The sequence below is a fragment of the Oncorhynchus clarkii genome, chromosome 21 (assembly GCF_045791955.1).
Source record: "Oncorhynchus clarkii lewisi isolate Uvic-CL-2024 chromosome 21, UVic_Ocla_1.0, whole genome shotgun sequence".
NCBI classification, from domain to species: Eukaryota; Metazoa; Chordata; class Actinopteri; order Salmoniformes; family Salmonidae; genus Oncorhynchus; species Oncorhynchus clarkii.
This window is the reverse complement of record NC_092167.1, coordinates 27,608,760-27,622,817: the sequence shown is the minus strand read 5'-3', so window position 1 is coordinate 27,622,817 and position 14,058 is coordinate 27,608,760. Positions and strand designations below refer to the sequence as shown.

General features: G+C 43.3%; 1 protein-coding gene across 4 annotated transcripts in view; it reads right to left on the bottom strand.

Annotated features, from left to right (window-relative positions):
• Positions 1-14,058, bottom strand: part of LOC139378814 (collagen alpha-6(IV) chain-like) — a 166,629-nt gene that overhangs the window by 71,080 nt on the left and 81,491 nt on the right. For all 4 annotated transcript variants that reach the window (XM_071121334.1, XM_071121336.1, XM_071121333.1 and 1 more), the window contains exon 4: positions 9,486-9,560. In XM_071121334.1, coding sequence (XP_070977435.1) covers positions 9,486-9,560 — 75 coding nt within the window. The remainder of the gene's footprint in view (positions 1-9,485; positions 9,561-14,058) is intronic.

The window sequence follows — 14,058 nt, the reverse complement described above, 5'->3', positions numbered from 1 at the left end:
AGAGAGAGATAGGAAGAGGGAGAGAGAAGTGTGCTCAAAGAGTTCTCATAGCGCCAGCTCTGATCTGGTCAGTGTGCAATCAGAGTCACAATGTGTGTTTTTGTGTGTGTGTGTCTAGAAGACCCTCCATCTGCTCGTCAGCATCATCACTACCGCCTCCACCCCCTCATCTCATCTCCTCCCCATCGGTCTCTTTATCTGTCGGCCTCTCTATCTCGCTCCTCCCTCTCTGAAATAAGATTAGGGTAAGGAATTCGGTCAAGCTGGAGGTCCAGGGACGTACTCTTTCATCGAGGGGCCCAAGAGGGACAGAGGAAGATAGAGAAAGAGGGGGAGAGGGGAAGAGGGAGTTCACTATCCTCTCATGCCTAACCCCCTACTGGCTCTGTGTAGGAGTAAGCTTAATCTCTTAAAGACTTTTAGAGTAACAAGTATACACATTCTATTACACTGATCCTCTGTGTATTTGTAAAAGATCAGCAACTGATTTTGACTAAAGAAGCACTAAGGCCACAAGGCTTTGATGATCTCAAATACACACAGCTTTGCATTGTTTAATTTCCTACCTCTCCATTTCTCTCTCTCTCTTTCCCAAAGTGAAGACATATGTTTCAGGGCCCTGGGTCTTGGTGTGGTCCCTTGGGGCCCGAGGCCCTAAGCAGATAAATGCCTGGTGTTGATGTTAACACAAAGCATCCTGTTGTCCCTCCGCGACCCCTCACCTCTGGTGGAAACGTCTCTCTCTCTCTCTCTCTCTCTCTCTCTCTCTCTCTCTCTCTCTTCTTCGTGTGTCCATGTATAAGTGGATTCCCCCCTATGGATAGAGGCTGAGGGATAGGCCTAAGATAGAGATCGGGATGAGATAAGGGGGGGGGGGGTACCTGTATGTATCAGTGTGTGTCCCATCTCCAGATTTATGGTCCCACAGTGTAAACATTTATCCCAGATGTTATTGTCTATATGTTTCCCTGCCAGCTGATCCTCCTCTAAGCCTAGACTCTAAATGGACATGTTCCAATATGTCACAGTATTATTTATTACATTAAGGCGTTTGTAGATAATAACCTGATTAGAAATCACTCGATGGTGCCGTCCTGGTATTGTATGGCATCATTGATTCAGAGACAGCTAAGACAAAGGGTGGAGGTGGAAATGTACATGGAGAATGACATAATGCAGCTGGCACGGTGTCCATTTTGGAGGGTGTAACTTGGGTCGAGATGGCTAAGCGATGTGTACACTCGTAGAAAAAAAAGCAAATATCTACAGCCTAAAAGGGTTCTTCGGCTGTCCCCATATGAGAACCCTTTTTGATTCTAGGTAGAACCCTTTTGGTTCCAGGTAGAACCCTTTTGGATTCCAACCCTTACCACAAAGGGCGTAACAAGGAGCCCAAAAGGGGTTTCTAACTGGAGCCCAAAAAGGGGTTCTAACTGGAGCCCAAAAGGGGTTCTAACTGGAACCCAAAAGGGGTTCTAACTGGAACCAAAAGGGGTTATAACTGGAACCAAAAGGGGTTATAACTGGAACCAAAAGGGGTTATCTTATGGGGACAGCCAAAGAACCCTTTTGGAACCCTTTTTTTCTAAGAGAGTAGGATGGCTGGTTGAGGTAGAGGTAGGATGTCTTTTGCCTGAGACACTGATCCCCACTTACGGTTATTGGGTGGTAGGCTGATCTGATCCTAGATATGGGGTTAATAGCTTCCAATGGAATAGGGGAATAGGGATGATACTCTGTAGGGCTTAGATACTGATCTTATGTCGGTTTGGCATGTCATCCCGTTATGGTTATGGTTGTTATATTGGTAGGCTAATCTGATCCTATATCAGTAGATTAGAAGACAAACCTCCACTCAAACATGCTTCCAGTGCAAGTTTTGCTTATGTTTAAGGTTATGATTCAGGTGATATAATCAGATTTAAATACCTACGTCTACCTCAAGCGTGCTTCTCAATTTCCGCCTAAACTGATCTCGTGTCTTTCTTTTTCTGTAAAGTCCCCATTGTGGTTGACGTCTGTGGTAGTCTTATCTGATCCCAGATCTGTGGTTAAGACAAATACCTCAAAACGTGCCTTTGAGACAGGAGAAAACTGAGCAGAGACAAACCAACACCCTCCACTTAGGGTTGGCGTTAAACAATAGGAGTGTGTGTGTGTGTGTGTGTGTGTGTGTGTGTGTGTGTGTGGAGCGTAATATAGTCGCCACTATGTTATTTGCTGCAAGGCCTCTATCCGTGTGTCTGTGTAAGTGTAGGCTGCAGCCCCACTGTGTGTGTACTGCCTCAGACAGCCCTTAGGTAATTGCTGTTTGGCTACAGACTGGGTACCGTAGAGGTAGTAAGTAGGTCCTTGTGCTGGTAAGACTAGGGACGCTAGGGAGCTGAGGCACAGACAAGGACAAGGGGACTAACGCATACACACGTACTGAATAAGACCAACCCAACTCAATCTCTGGAGATTGCGTTGGAATAGACACAGACATGGACATAGACACGCAAACACACACACACCGACAGCTGCTCAGCACACCTACTGTCGGTCTGAGCCAACCGAGCCAACCAGAGAGAGTGTGAGATGTTTGCAGCCCACTGGCGAAGCTAAAATGATTCACTTTGATATCAGTTCATCTGACAACATAAAAAGCTATTTAGTCGGATTAGAAAAACAACGTGTGTGTGTGTTTGCGTGTGTGTGGAGCCTTTTAGCTTGCCAATATAATTCTAACTGCACCACACAGAATAAATAACCAGATAGATCAAGGCCACGAGAGGCAAAACTGATCTAAAAAGGTGCACTCAGTCAGAGTAGACTAAACATAGAGAATCAAAGAGAGAGAGGGGGGGGGGGGGGGGGTGAGAGAGGGGGGAGAAGGAGAGGGGAGGAGAGGGAGATGGGGAAAGAAAGAGAGAGAGATCAACAGGGACACAGAGAGAAAGAGCCCCAGAGAGAGAGAGAGGAACATTTTCTCTGTCCCCTGGGCTAAACAGCTTGTTCCAACTGGAGGTGGGTATTCTGCCAAATGAATTGGAAATACTTTAGGATGATATGTTTCTACAATGTTTCTTTGGACTATGCCTGCAAGTGTCAAATCCACAGACAATGACTCATGTTATTGAACTTGACCATATAATTCAATGTTCTGTCCTGTAGCCATACCTAATGACTAAACCTTACATCAAGTGTTGAAAACATTAGCATGATGCATCATGGGTGTGATACAGATACTGGCAATGATTTAAAAAAATCCGCTTTGGCAAAGGGAGAAGGTCTGAATGAAGATTGAGGCGTAGAAAACAGCCTCCCTGAGAGGTTAACCTATCTCACTCATCTAAATCTATACACACCACATCAGACCACCTCAAACGTTTTGGCACGAGAGGTGTCTAGGGCATCTGTCCGGAGGACACGAGTCAGGATGGGAGTCTCCACTCTACTTTCGATATCGTCCTCTTTTATGTCATTGTTTTGCTTATCACCGCGTCCTCTTGTTCCTTCCATTATTCTTTCACTCCATCACCAGTTCCTTGTCCTATTCTTGAAGTTGTTTATTCGCTGTGTGGGGTAGGAAGCCGAGTGATAACGTGAGGGAGGGTATGAGCCCTCTCTAGCTGACCCCTCCTGCGACATGGTCTACGAGGTAAGGACATGGTTATTTTCTGCGGTAGACAGTAGCTGTCAGTACTACGCTGTTGTGAACCCACCCAGTGCTATTTTACAACGCTATCCCCCCCCCCCCCTAACTTACAGGGTCTTCACACATAGACTTTTCGTTAAAAATACCCTCGGCTACACTGTGAACTTGTCATGTCTCGACCGCTACCTCCAGAACAGCGGAGGCTACTGAGGGGAGGACGGAATGGAACGGAGTGAATGGAATGGTATGAAACACATGAAAACCATGGGTTTGGTACCATTCCATGTACTCCGTTCGGGCCATTATTATGAGCCGTCCTCCCTTCAGCAGCCTCCATGTGAGGTAGAACACGACCCCCCCCCGAAGCAGGGCAGTGTAAACATAATTGTCTCGTCGAGCCAACGCTCTTACAGTAAAAGTTGTTTTAGCATAGCCATGTTTTCAAAACAGCTGAAATGTAGTCATTTCCCCCCCCCAAAATTTGACTTGTTTTATTACGTTTTTACCTGAAATAATAGTAGCAGCCTGTTACATTCTGAAATGGTTGCCGTAGCATTAAATCTCAATAGTGTTTTGTTTTTGTGCTTGACTGCACTGGGTCTAATAGCTGTATTATCAGCTAGTTTAATGTGTGCGGATGAGAAAATAAACTCTTTAATTTTCTGCACATGCTTGTGGATTTTAGCATTATTCGAGTGGGTTATGGTTTGGTTGCATTTTTCAAAATGGTAATATGTTTTAGAATTAAGTTGCTCGAATTGTTAAATAGTTTGTGCTTACTGGCTAGTGGCTACTGTGATATTTACTGTACATTTGAGCTGCGGACCAGAGAATGTCGCATTGCCAGCCACAACGAAAGGTACGGAAAGGATGTCATGTGAATTGAAAAGTAGAATTCTCTTTCGAACACCTGGCTCCTCAGACTCTCCTTCACATCTCGTAGCGGGAATAGGGCCTTAATGTCAAACTCCTTAGTGTCACACACGTCGGCAGCAGTTAGCACTCGCTAGACGTCATGTTAAACATCTCACCTTCTTTTCTTCTATTCATCCGATCATAAATCAACCCCGTCGTAAAACGGATGTTGTTGTTTTTATTTGTTTCTTTATCCCCTCCCCCCGTGTCAAAACAAATCTTCTCGGCAAGAGGGCGAGGTGAGGTTGTGGGGACGAGTCCCAAATGGCACTCTATTCCCTATGTAGTACACTTCTTTGGACCAAGTTCTATAGAGCTCTGGTCAAACTTAGTGCACTGCGTAGAGAATAGGGTGCCATTTGAGACGCACCAAAAGTAATTCAGGGACATGATCTGGTAATGTTTTGTTAGGGGGTGAGGGGCGGGGGGCAGGGGTGTAGGTAAGGGTGAAAGGGGGAGGGGAGGGATAATGGATAGGGGTGGGGCATGTGTCCACTAGTGTTCCTCCCCCTGGCATTTAGAATTTGGGAGTGATCGCTGGCACACACAGACAGACAGACACAGACAGACAGACACAGACAGACACAGACAGACAGACACAGACAGACAGACTCTACAAGGTGTGGAGCAGTAGCAGGACAGAACAAACAGTGGCTTGGAGCGAGGCCAGAGCAGGTAAAGGAGCCACTGTCAGGCCTTAGGGAGAAACACAGGGTAACATCTCTGTTTGCCAACATCTAGACCTGCCTAGCCCAGAACACAGGGAAACATTCCTGTTGGCCAGCATCCAGATTTGTCTAGCCTGGGCATTGTCACTGCATGAGACCACATTGGTAAAAGGTTATCAAGTAGCTACAGGTGAGAAGCAGGGATAGTGTGCGTGTGTGTGTGTGTGTGTGTGTGTGTGTGTGTGTGTGTGTGTGTGTCCGAGCACTCGTATGTGTGTGCACTATGTGTGTGTGTGTGTGTGTGTGTGTGTGTGTGTGTGTGTGTGTGTGTGTGTGTGTGTGTGTGTGTGTGTGTGTGTGTGTGTCTAATTCTCTCAGATCAGGGTCAGGTAAGGTAATTGACTATGACTATTCCTAGCCTGCAGGTATCAACTTCAGCAAAGGGCTGAACACAGGTATGGTTAGGACCCGTTGAACTTGGACTCTCCTATATACTGTGGAGACGAGGACAGAAGATTAAATAAACCAGCCATCACGGCAGCAACAGCAAAGGATATTTTTCCGAAGAGTATTAAAGTAATAATCTACGTAAGTGTGCAACACATTTCTGGCTAATGTCTATCTTTTTAGAATGACTGATTCGTTTACGCTCTTGAACTATAAGTGGTCAGTTGGTGCTTGAGGGATCTAAATAAGATGTTAAAACAAAAGGAGTTTGATATTAGTGCGTAGGCACGCTTTTAAAGGAGAGTGTGTGTGTAATAATTATTTACATAAGTATTCAGACCCTTTGCTATGAGACTCTAAATTGAACTCAAGTGACCTGTTCCATTGATCATCCTTGAGATGTTTCCACAAATTGGAGTCCCCCTGTGATAAACTAAATAAGACTCCTGAATAGGTAAACTAATGGCTACCCGGACTATTTGCATTGTGTCCCGCCACCCCGCACCCGCCAACCCACTCTTTTACGCTGCTGATACTCTCTGTTTGTCATCTATGCATAGTCACTTTAACTATACCTACATGTACATATTACCTCAATTAGCCCGACTAACCGGTGCCCCCGGACATTGACTCTGTACCGGTACCACCTATATATAGCCTCGCTACTGTAATTGTCACTGTCATTTTACTTTTTACTTTAAATTTTTTTATTTACTTATCTATTGTTTACCTAATACCTATTTTTTACAAAAACATTGCACTGTTGGTTAGGGCTTGTAAGTAAGCATTTCAACACCTTTTGTAAATGACGCACGTGACAAATAAACTTTGATTTGATTTGAACAAGTGGCCCTGCCAGAGCCCGGACTTGAACCTGATCAAACATCTTTGGAGACCCCTTGGGTTGTGCCGTGGCGGAGATCTTTGTGGGCTATACTCAGCCTTGTCTCAGGATGGTAAGTTGGTGGTTGAAGATATCCCTCTAGTGGTGTGGGGGCTGTGCTTTGGCAAAGTGGGTGGGGTTATATCTTCCTGTTTGGCCCTGTCCGGGGGTGTCCTCGGATGGGGCCACAGTGTCTCCTGACCACTCCTGTCTCAGCCTCCAGTATTTATGCAGCAGTAGTTTATGTGTTGGGGGGCTAGGGTCAGGTTGTTATATCTGGAGTACTTCTCCTGTCCTATTCGGTGTCCTGTGTGAATTTAAGTGTGCTCTCTCTCATTCTCTCTTTCTCTCTTTCTTTTTCTCTCTCGGAGGACCTGAGCCCTAGGACCATGCCTCAGGACTACCTGACATGATGACTCCTTGCTGTCCCCAGTCCACCTGGCCGTGCTGCTGCTCCAGTTTCAACTGTTCTGCCTTATTATTATTGGACCATGCTGGTCATTTATGAACATTTGAACATCTTGACCATGTTCTGTTATAATCTCTACCCGGCACAGCCAGAAGAGGACTGGCCACCCCACATAGCCTGGTTCCTCTCTAGGTTTCTTCCTAGGTTTTGGCCTTTCTAGGGAGTTTTTCCTAGCCACCGTGCTTCTACACCTGCATTGCTTGCTGTTTGGGGTTTTAGGCTGGGTTTCTGTACAGCACTTTGAGATATCAGCTGATGTACGAAGGGCTATATAAATACATTTGATTTGATTTGATCTGAGAGACCTGAAAATAGCTGTGTAGCAATGCTCCCCATCCAACCTGACAGAGCTTGAGAGGATCTGCAGAGAAGACTGGGAGAAACTCCCCAAATACAGGTGTGCCAAGCCTATATCGTCATACCCAAGATGCTGTAACCGCTGCCAAAGGTGCTTCGACAAAGTACTGTGTAAAGGGTCTGAATACTTATGTAAATTTTTTATTTCAGTTTTTAATTTGTAATAAATTAGCAAAAAATTATCAAAACCTCTTTTTGGTTATCATTATTGGGGTATTGTGTGTAGCTTGATGAGGGGAAAAAATATGTAATTAATTTTAGAATAAAGCTGTAACATAACAAAATGTGGATTGAGTCAAGTAGTCTGAATATTTCCCAAAGGCACTGTACCAGACTTTCAATGCAACAGTATGTGTTTTCTGACTTTATTTTGCAAGAACCACAACTACTTTCTAGTACTTAAAGTATTTGACCCAGGTCTGCTTTGAACTTCATAAAACAACACATTTGATTGTACCTATCCGGTGTATGCGACAATAAAACATTAAAAAAAATAACAATTGTGACATGCGTGGATATGGACGAGAAGCCAAGATAGTGCCTCCTGTAGTAGGAGAGGAAGAATAGATGTGTGACTCGTTTCAGGAAACTAGGCGTATGTCGCGCATCACTACTGCACAGGAGAGGCATTCGAATTTAAAAATAAATATTTTATAGAAATGCCTCCTGGAACATGTGAACTTTCATTTGCCATTAAAATCTAGCTAGCTACATTTTCAGATATCATACGTTTCTAATTTTGTCAGAAAGTTGTTTTCATTGTAAGTTAAAGTGTACTGATAGCTAGCTAGAGAACGCTAGCTGTCTGGTTCGCTAGCTAACGTTACGTGTATGATCGGTGTAGTAATATTTTTCGTATCTCAGAGCCATTTGCATTGCTAATTATAACCTAATGTTAGCTAGCTAGCTAACATTGAACCTAGTTGGTTAGCTTTAGCTACCTGCATATTCATGCAGGGTAGTAACGTTGTGAGTTGGGATTATGATTCATTGTTTAGGTAGCTAACATGTCTAAACAAAAGACCCACTATGCAAGTAGCCACTGTACCGTTTACACCTTCTGTATCCTGTGTATGTGACAAATAAACATAGATTTCATTTGATATAGCGTGTGTTTACCAGAGACGGTCATTTGAAGAACAACATGACTTGCAACAAAGTCAAATTAGGATATAACGTTAGGCTAATGAGACAGTGTCCAAGTTGTAAAATTCTCCAGTAGAATGTCCTACTTCTATTTCGTCACACTCACAACCATAAGCTTTTTTCTGTAATTAGCTCGCCAATAACTTGTAATGATCTTGTTGTGAGTTTATTTTCCTGCAATAATGAACACAAAAATTAAAGTTAAGATGCTGTCAGCTATATGATATGGTCATTATTTGAACTGTCTAGCCAGCTAACTTAACATTAGCTAGCTAGCTAACAACCTCGAAATGAACCAAAACATTGTTTAGAAAGTTGCTTTTAGTTGCCTGGTTTGCTAGGTTAACATATACTCAATTCATTTTTAAATGGATAGGTTTATTGGTGTTAAAATACACCAGTTATGCTATTTTGGATGACCAGGCTGCTGACGTCATGCAGCCTGTTGTTTTTGTGTTTATACTTTTACATAATGACAACAACACGTTTCATGTCGGACAACAACAGAATGTTCAGGATGTGACTGAGACAACTTTCTACAGACATGTCGATAGACGTAGTTCAAACCAGCCTTTAGTCTTGAAATCGTTGGTTGTTTAATACACTACCATACTCACTCACATGTTTAGCACATGGCCTCACATGTGAATCCTTAAAGAGATGGGTGGGGCTAAAGCTTAAGAGGGTGTGAAGAAGAGCTCTCCAACAGGTGTAATCAAAACATTCAAGGGCCATTTTCTCAAAAGTGGGGTTACAAGTGTATCAACTTTCAAAGCAGAATTACTTTCCCATTGTTCCTCAACTGTAGTCGATGATATCCGATTTTCTAGATCCAAGTCTCTATTTTTATCCAATGTAAAAAAACACAATTTCAAATGTTGGTACATAAGACCGGATCCAGCGGGTCGGTCACAGTGAATGTGTGTGAGAGGGAGAGAGAATAGAGATGTATTCATGCCTTACCCTGCTGCCTTTCTCTGGATTACAATTGCATCCCCCACTACAGTCCAACCCATTACACGGTTCTCCTGTCGTCCCCTGGAGAGAGAGAGAGAGACCGTTAGTATTACATTGTGTACTGTATGCCATTAAGCAGACACTTTTATCCAAAGCGACTTGAGGCGGGAATACATTTTCATATGGTTGGCCTTAGTGGGAATCAAGCCCCATGCAAGCCCCATGCAAAGCCCCATGCAAGCCACATGCTCTACCAACTGAGCCACAAGGGACAGATAGAGAGACTTGCACTATCCAATCACATCAGCAAGATTTGTGTCATTGCCATGACAAAAGGGCAACCAGTGGAGCACAAACAGCATTGCAAATACAACCTACAGTTCCTTCGGAAAGTATTCAGATCCCTTGACCTTTTTCACATTTTGTTAGGTTACAGACTTATTCTAAAATGTATATATCTTTTAATTCCCACCATCAATCTACACACAATACCCCATAATGACAAAGCTAAAACAGGTACACTCTAGAGCTCTGTCAGAGTGTCCAACAAGTTCTTGGTCACGTCCCTGACCAAGGCTCTTCTCCCCCGATTGTTCCGTTTGGCTAGGCTGCCAGCTCTGGGAAGAGCCTTGGTGGTTCCAAACTTCTTCCATTTAAGAATGGTGGAGGACAATGTGTTCTTGGGGACCATCAATGCTGCAGACACTTTTTGGTACCCTTCCGCAGATCTGTGCCTTGACACAATCCTGTCTCGGAGCTCTATGGACAATTCCTTCGACCTAATGGCTTGGTTTTTGCTCTGACATGCACTGTCAACTGTGGGACCTTATATAGACAGGCGTGTGCCTTTCCAAATCATGTCCAATGAATTGAATTTACCACAGGTGGACACCAATCAAGTTGTAGAAACACCTCAAGGGTGATCAATGGAAACAGAATGGACCTGAGCTCAATTTCGAGTCTCATAGCAAAGGGTCTGAATATTTATGTAAATAAGATATTTCTGTTTTTGATTTTTAATACATTTGCAAAAATTCCCCAAAATCTGTTTTCGCTTTTCCATGATGTGGTAGTGTGTGTAGATTGCGGATCATTTTTAAAAATGTATTTAATACATTTTGGAATAAGGCTGTAAACGTAACAAAATGTGGAAAAAGTCAAGGGGTCTGACTACTTTTCCCTTTTATACTTCAACTACGTGCACACTTTTACAACACTGTACATAGCCAATAATAAAACATTTGAAACATCTATACACTTTTAAAAACTTTTGTGAGTGTAATGTTTACTCATGTTTCCCTTGTTTATTTCCCTTTTGTTTTATTGCCTATTTCATTTACTTTGGCAATGTAAACATATGTTCCCCATGCCAACAAAGCCCTTGAATTGAGTTGAGAGAGAGAACCACATACAGTACCAGGCTTAACCTCTAGGACAACACTTTCTAGTGCTCCATTTGATTTGATTGTCTTTGCCGGGTACAATTGAACCAACGGAAACGGAATAATATAGAATAAGTGTTTGATCTATGTTTTGGATCCACATCTGCTAACTAACATCTTATGACGATGAAAAGTGTTATATGAGGAATTAACAACCGCCGGGATCTTTTGTTAAAGATGTGTAGTGGGTTTGATCATGCCACTGAAACAAATACACAACACATTTAACATGTTTGAAATGATCAGAAATAGAGAGGAAAAGACCGGGTGCCACATACCAGGCCAGTCTAACCACTATCTTATAAGTAGAGCTCTTACATGGGGAACACATAGGGGATCTGCTATCGTAGTTTATCAATCACGCGTCAACCTTAATGCAGCTTTTGTTCAAAATGAATACACATTTTAAACGTCTCCCCCTGCCCATTTCAATAATCACATCAAACTTCATTCATCAAGCACATTTCTTAAAGAAAGCGGATGCATTTCAAAGTCCGAAATAAAATAATAAAAGGTGAGAAAGATACAAACGAGACACATTAAAATGGTAAAACAAAGTTGGACAAATTAAAAGAGTAAAAAACACTAATAACAGTGGACTGAGAGATGCATTAAAATAGATTAAAATGTATAAGATATATAAAATGGGACAAAATCATTAAAATAGATTAAAATGTATAAGATATATAAAATGGGATAAAATCATTAAAATAGATACTGTAGCATGACTGAAAAGCACAGCTAGAAAGGTTTCTAAAAAGGTTTCTACAGGTTCTGAGGCCCTCGGATCCTTCAGCAGGCTGTTCCAAATGTCAGGACCATGGTGGCTGAAGGCTAGCCTCACCAAAATGTTTGGTTATGACCTTTGGAACAACTAAAAGGCCAGAGGATCTGAGGGACCGACCAGGCACATATCTTAAAAGCATGTCAGACATGTCTTTGTGTGCAAGGCCACATGGTGCTTTCATTTTCTTTTTTTTAAAATCTATTCTAAAATGAACAGTTAGCCAATGCAGGGACTTTTAAGATAGGTGCATGTCTCAATAGTCCTTGCACGTTATGCTTCGTTGGAATACCTACAACAACTTCAAATCCATCACACTATTAGCATAGATAAAGTACATAAGCCATCTCACACATACCAAAGCCCATTCACAGAACAATGCGCATGCTCCTTTCTCAGAAACCAGAGCGGGACGGAAAACAACCTCTCATGTGAGAAACTCTGTGTGTAGGTCTACACACAGAGTCGAAGCCTACTCATGAACAGCCAGTCAGTCTGTCAGTCAGTCAATATTGAGACCGTCTGGGACCGGGAACAATGCAATATAGGTCCTTTCATAGAGGATTAAAACAACCCAGCAGCAGTCCTGGGCTAGGGGCTCCTAGGGGCCAGCTAGGGGCTAGCTAGAGGTCAAGGGTCAGGGATGGCGTTTCAATGCGATTAGGGATGAAAGGGTGTCGGTTGCGTCCTGGGGAGGTGAGCAGCCTGGTCTCATAGACTAGACGTGGCACAGTAAACAAAAATCCGGGACACTCAAATTAGTACATGTTACATTTGGTATGGTTACATGAAACAGAAGGTTATTGAAGACAAAAATGAAAGGAGGGTGGTTGGTCGGCATCGATAGGTAGGCTTATAATGGGAACATCTATCAACCCAGAGGTTGCGTGTTCAAATCTCACCGTGGACAACTTTAGCATTTTAGCTAATTTGCAACTACTTACTGTTTTTAGCTACTTTACAACTACTTTTCATGTTAGCTAACCCTTCCCATAACCTTAACCCGTGGACTTGCTAATATTAGCCACCCAGCGTTAGCCACCCAACCAACGTTAGCCACAACAAATTGGAATTCATATCATATGTATTGCAAATTCTTAAAATATTGTACAAATTGCAATTCGTAAAATATCAAATTGTTATTTGTAACATATCATACGAAATGGATGATGGAAAACCACAAATGAACACATACCATACCATACCAAAAGTAGCACATCATATTAATTTGAGTGCCCCGGATTTTCATTTACTATTTTACATCTACCCCTGAATACAGGTTGAGGTGAGAGGAGAGAGTGGGGGGGGGGGGGGGGGGGGTTGAGGGGGTGCGAAAGGTGACAGGGTTTGGAGCTGTACGGATGTGGGTTGTAAAAAGTGAGGTGGTTGTGATAGTTATGTGTGTGTCTGTACGGGTAGTGTGTTGGTGATTGTAGTGTGAGTGTAAGTTATACCCCTCATGGAGGGCCCCTCGTGGAGGTGAAAGGGTAGGGGATGTGATAGGTGAAGGGACAGGGGTAGGAATGCAAGGCCAAAGTTATATGGAATTAGGCCCAGGATCCCAGGGGCCCTGTAAGAGGACCTCACAGTCTGTTGTGGTGTCTGGCCATACAGATGTGAATGTGGGTGTGTGTGTGTGTGTGTGTGTGTGTGTGTGTGTGTGTGTGTGTGTGTGTGTGTGTGTGTGTGTGTGTGTGTGTGTGTGTGTATGTACACCACAAGGTGCATGGTGAACACCCCTACAGGTTGTTGCGGCTGAAACGTTGAGCAAACACAGTCCCAGGTTCATAGATCATAGACCACTTCACATGACCAGCAGACATGTCACTAGCTACCTCCTGAAACTCTTGACCTCACTCTTACAGGGGGGTTCTCTTTAACAAATACAAGTGAAGGAGGGGGTGGGGGGGAGGTAGATAGAAAGAGAGGGAAAGGAAAGTCTGCCCTCTCTCCTCGCTCTCTCTGTTGGTCAAGTTCTCCCTCTCTTTCCCACACTCTTTCCTCTGATCTCCACACTCATGCTAATCAGAGTGACAGAAGCAGGGCAATGTTACTCCACTGGAGGGAGAGAGAGAGAGAGAGAGAGAGAGAGAGAGAGAGAGTGGGAGAACAAGAGAGAAAGAGAGAGAGAGTAAAGACAGAAAAAGAGAGAAAGAAAGAGAGAGAGCGTAAAGACAGAAAGAGAGAGGCCATGGTCTCCACATGCTACTTCAGACATGTGCGCAGAGAAACACATGGATACACAGACATAGGAATGTCAACGAACAATGGATAAAACAGAAAGAGAGAAAAATAACACTGGGAGAGACAAAAAGACAAAGAAAAGGGAGCCGTCAAACTTTTGTCATGGGAC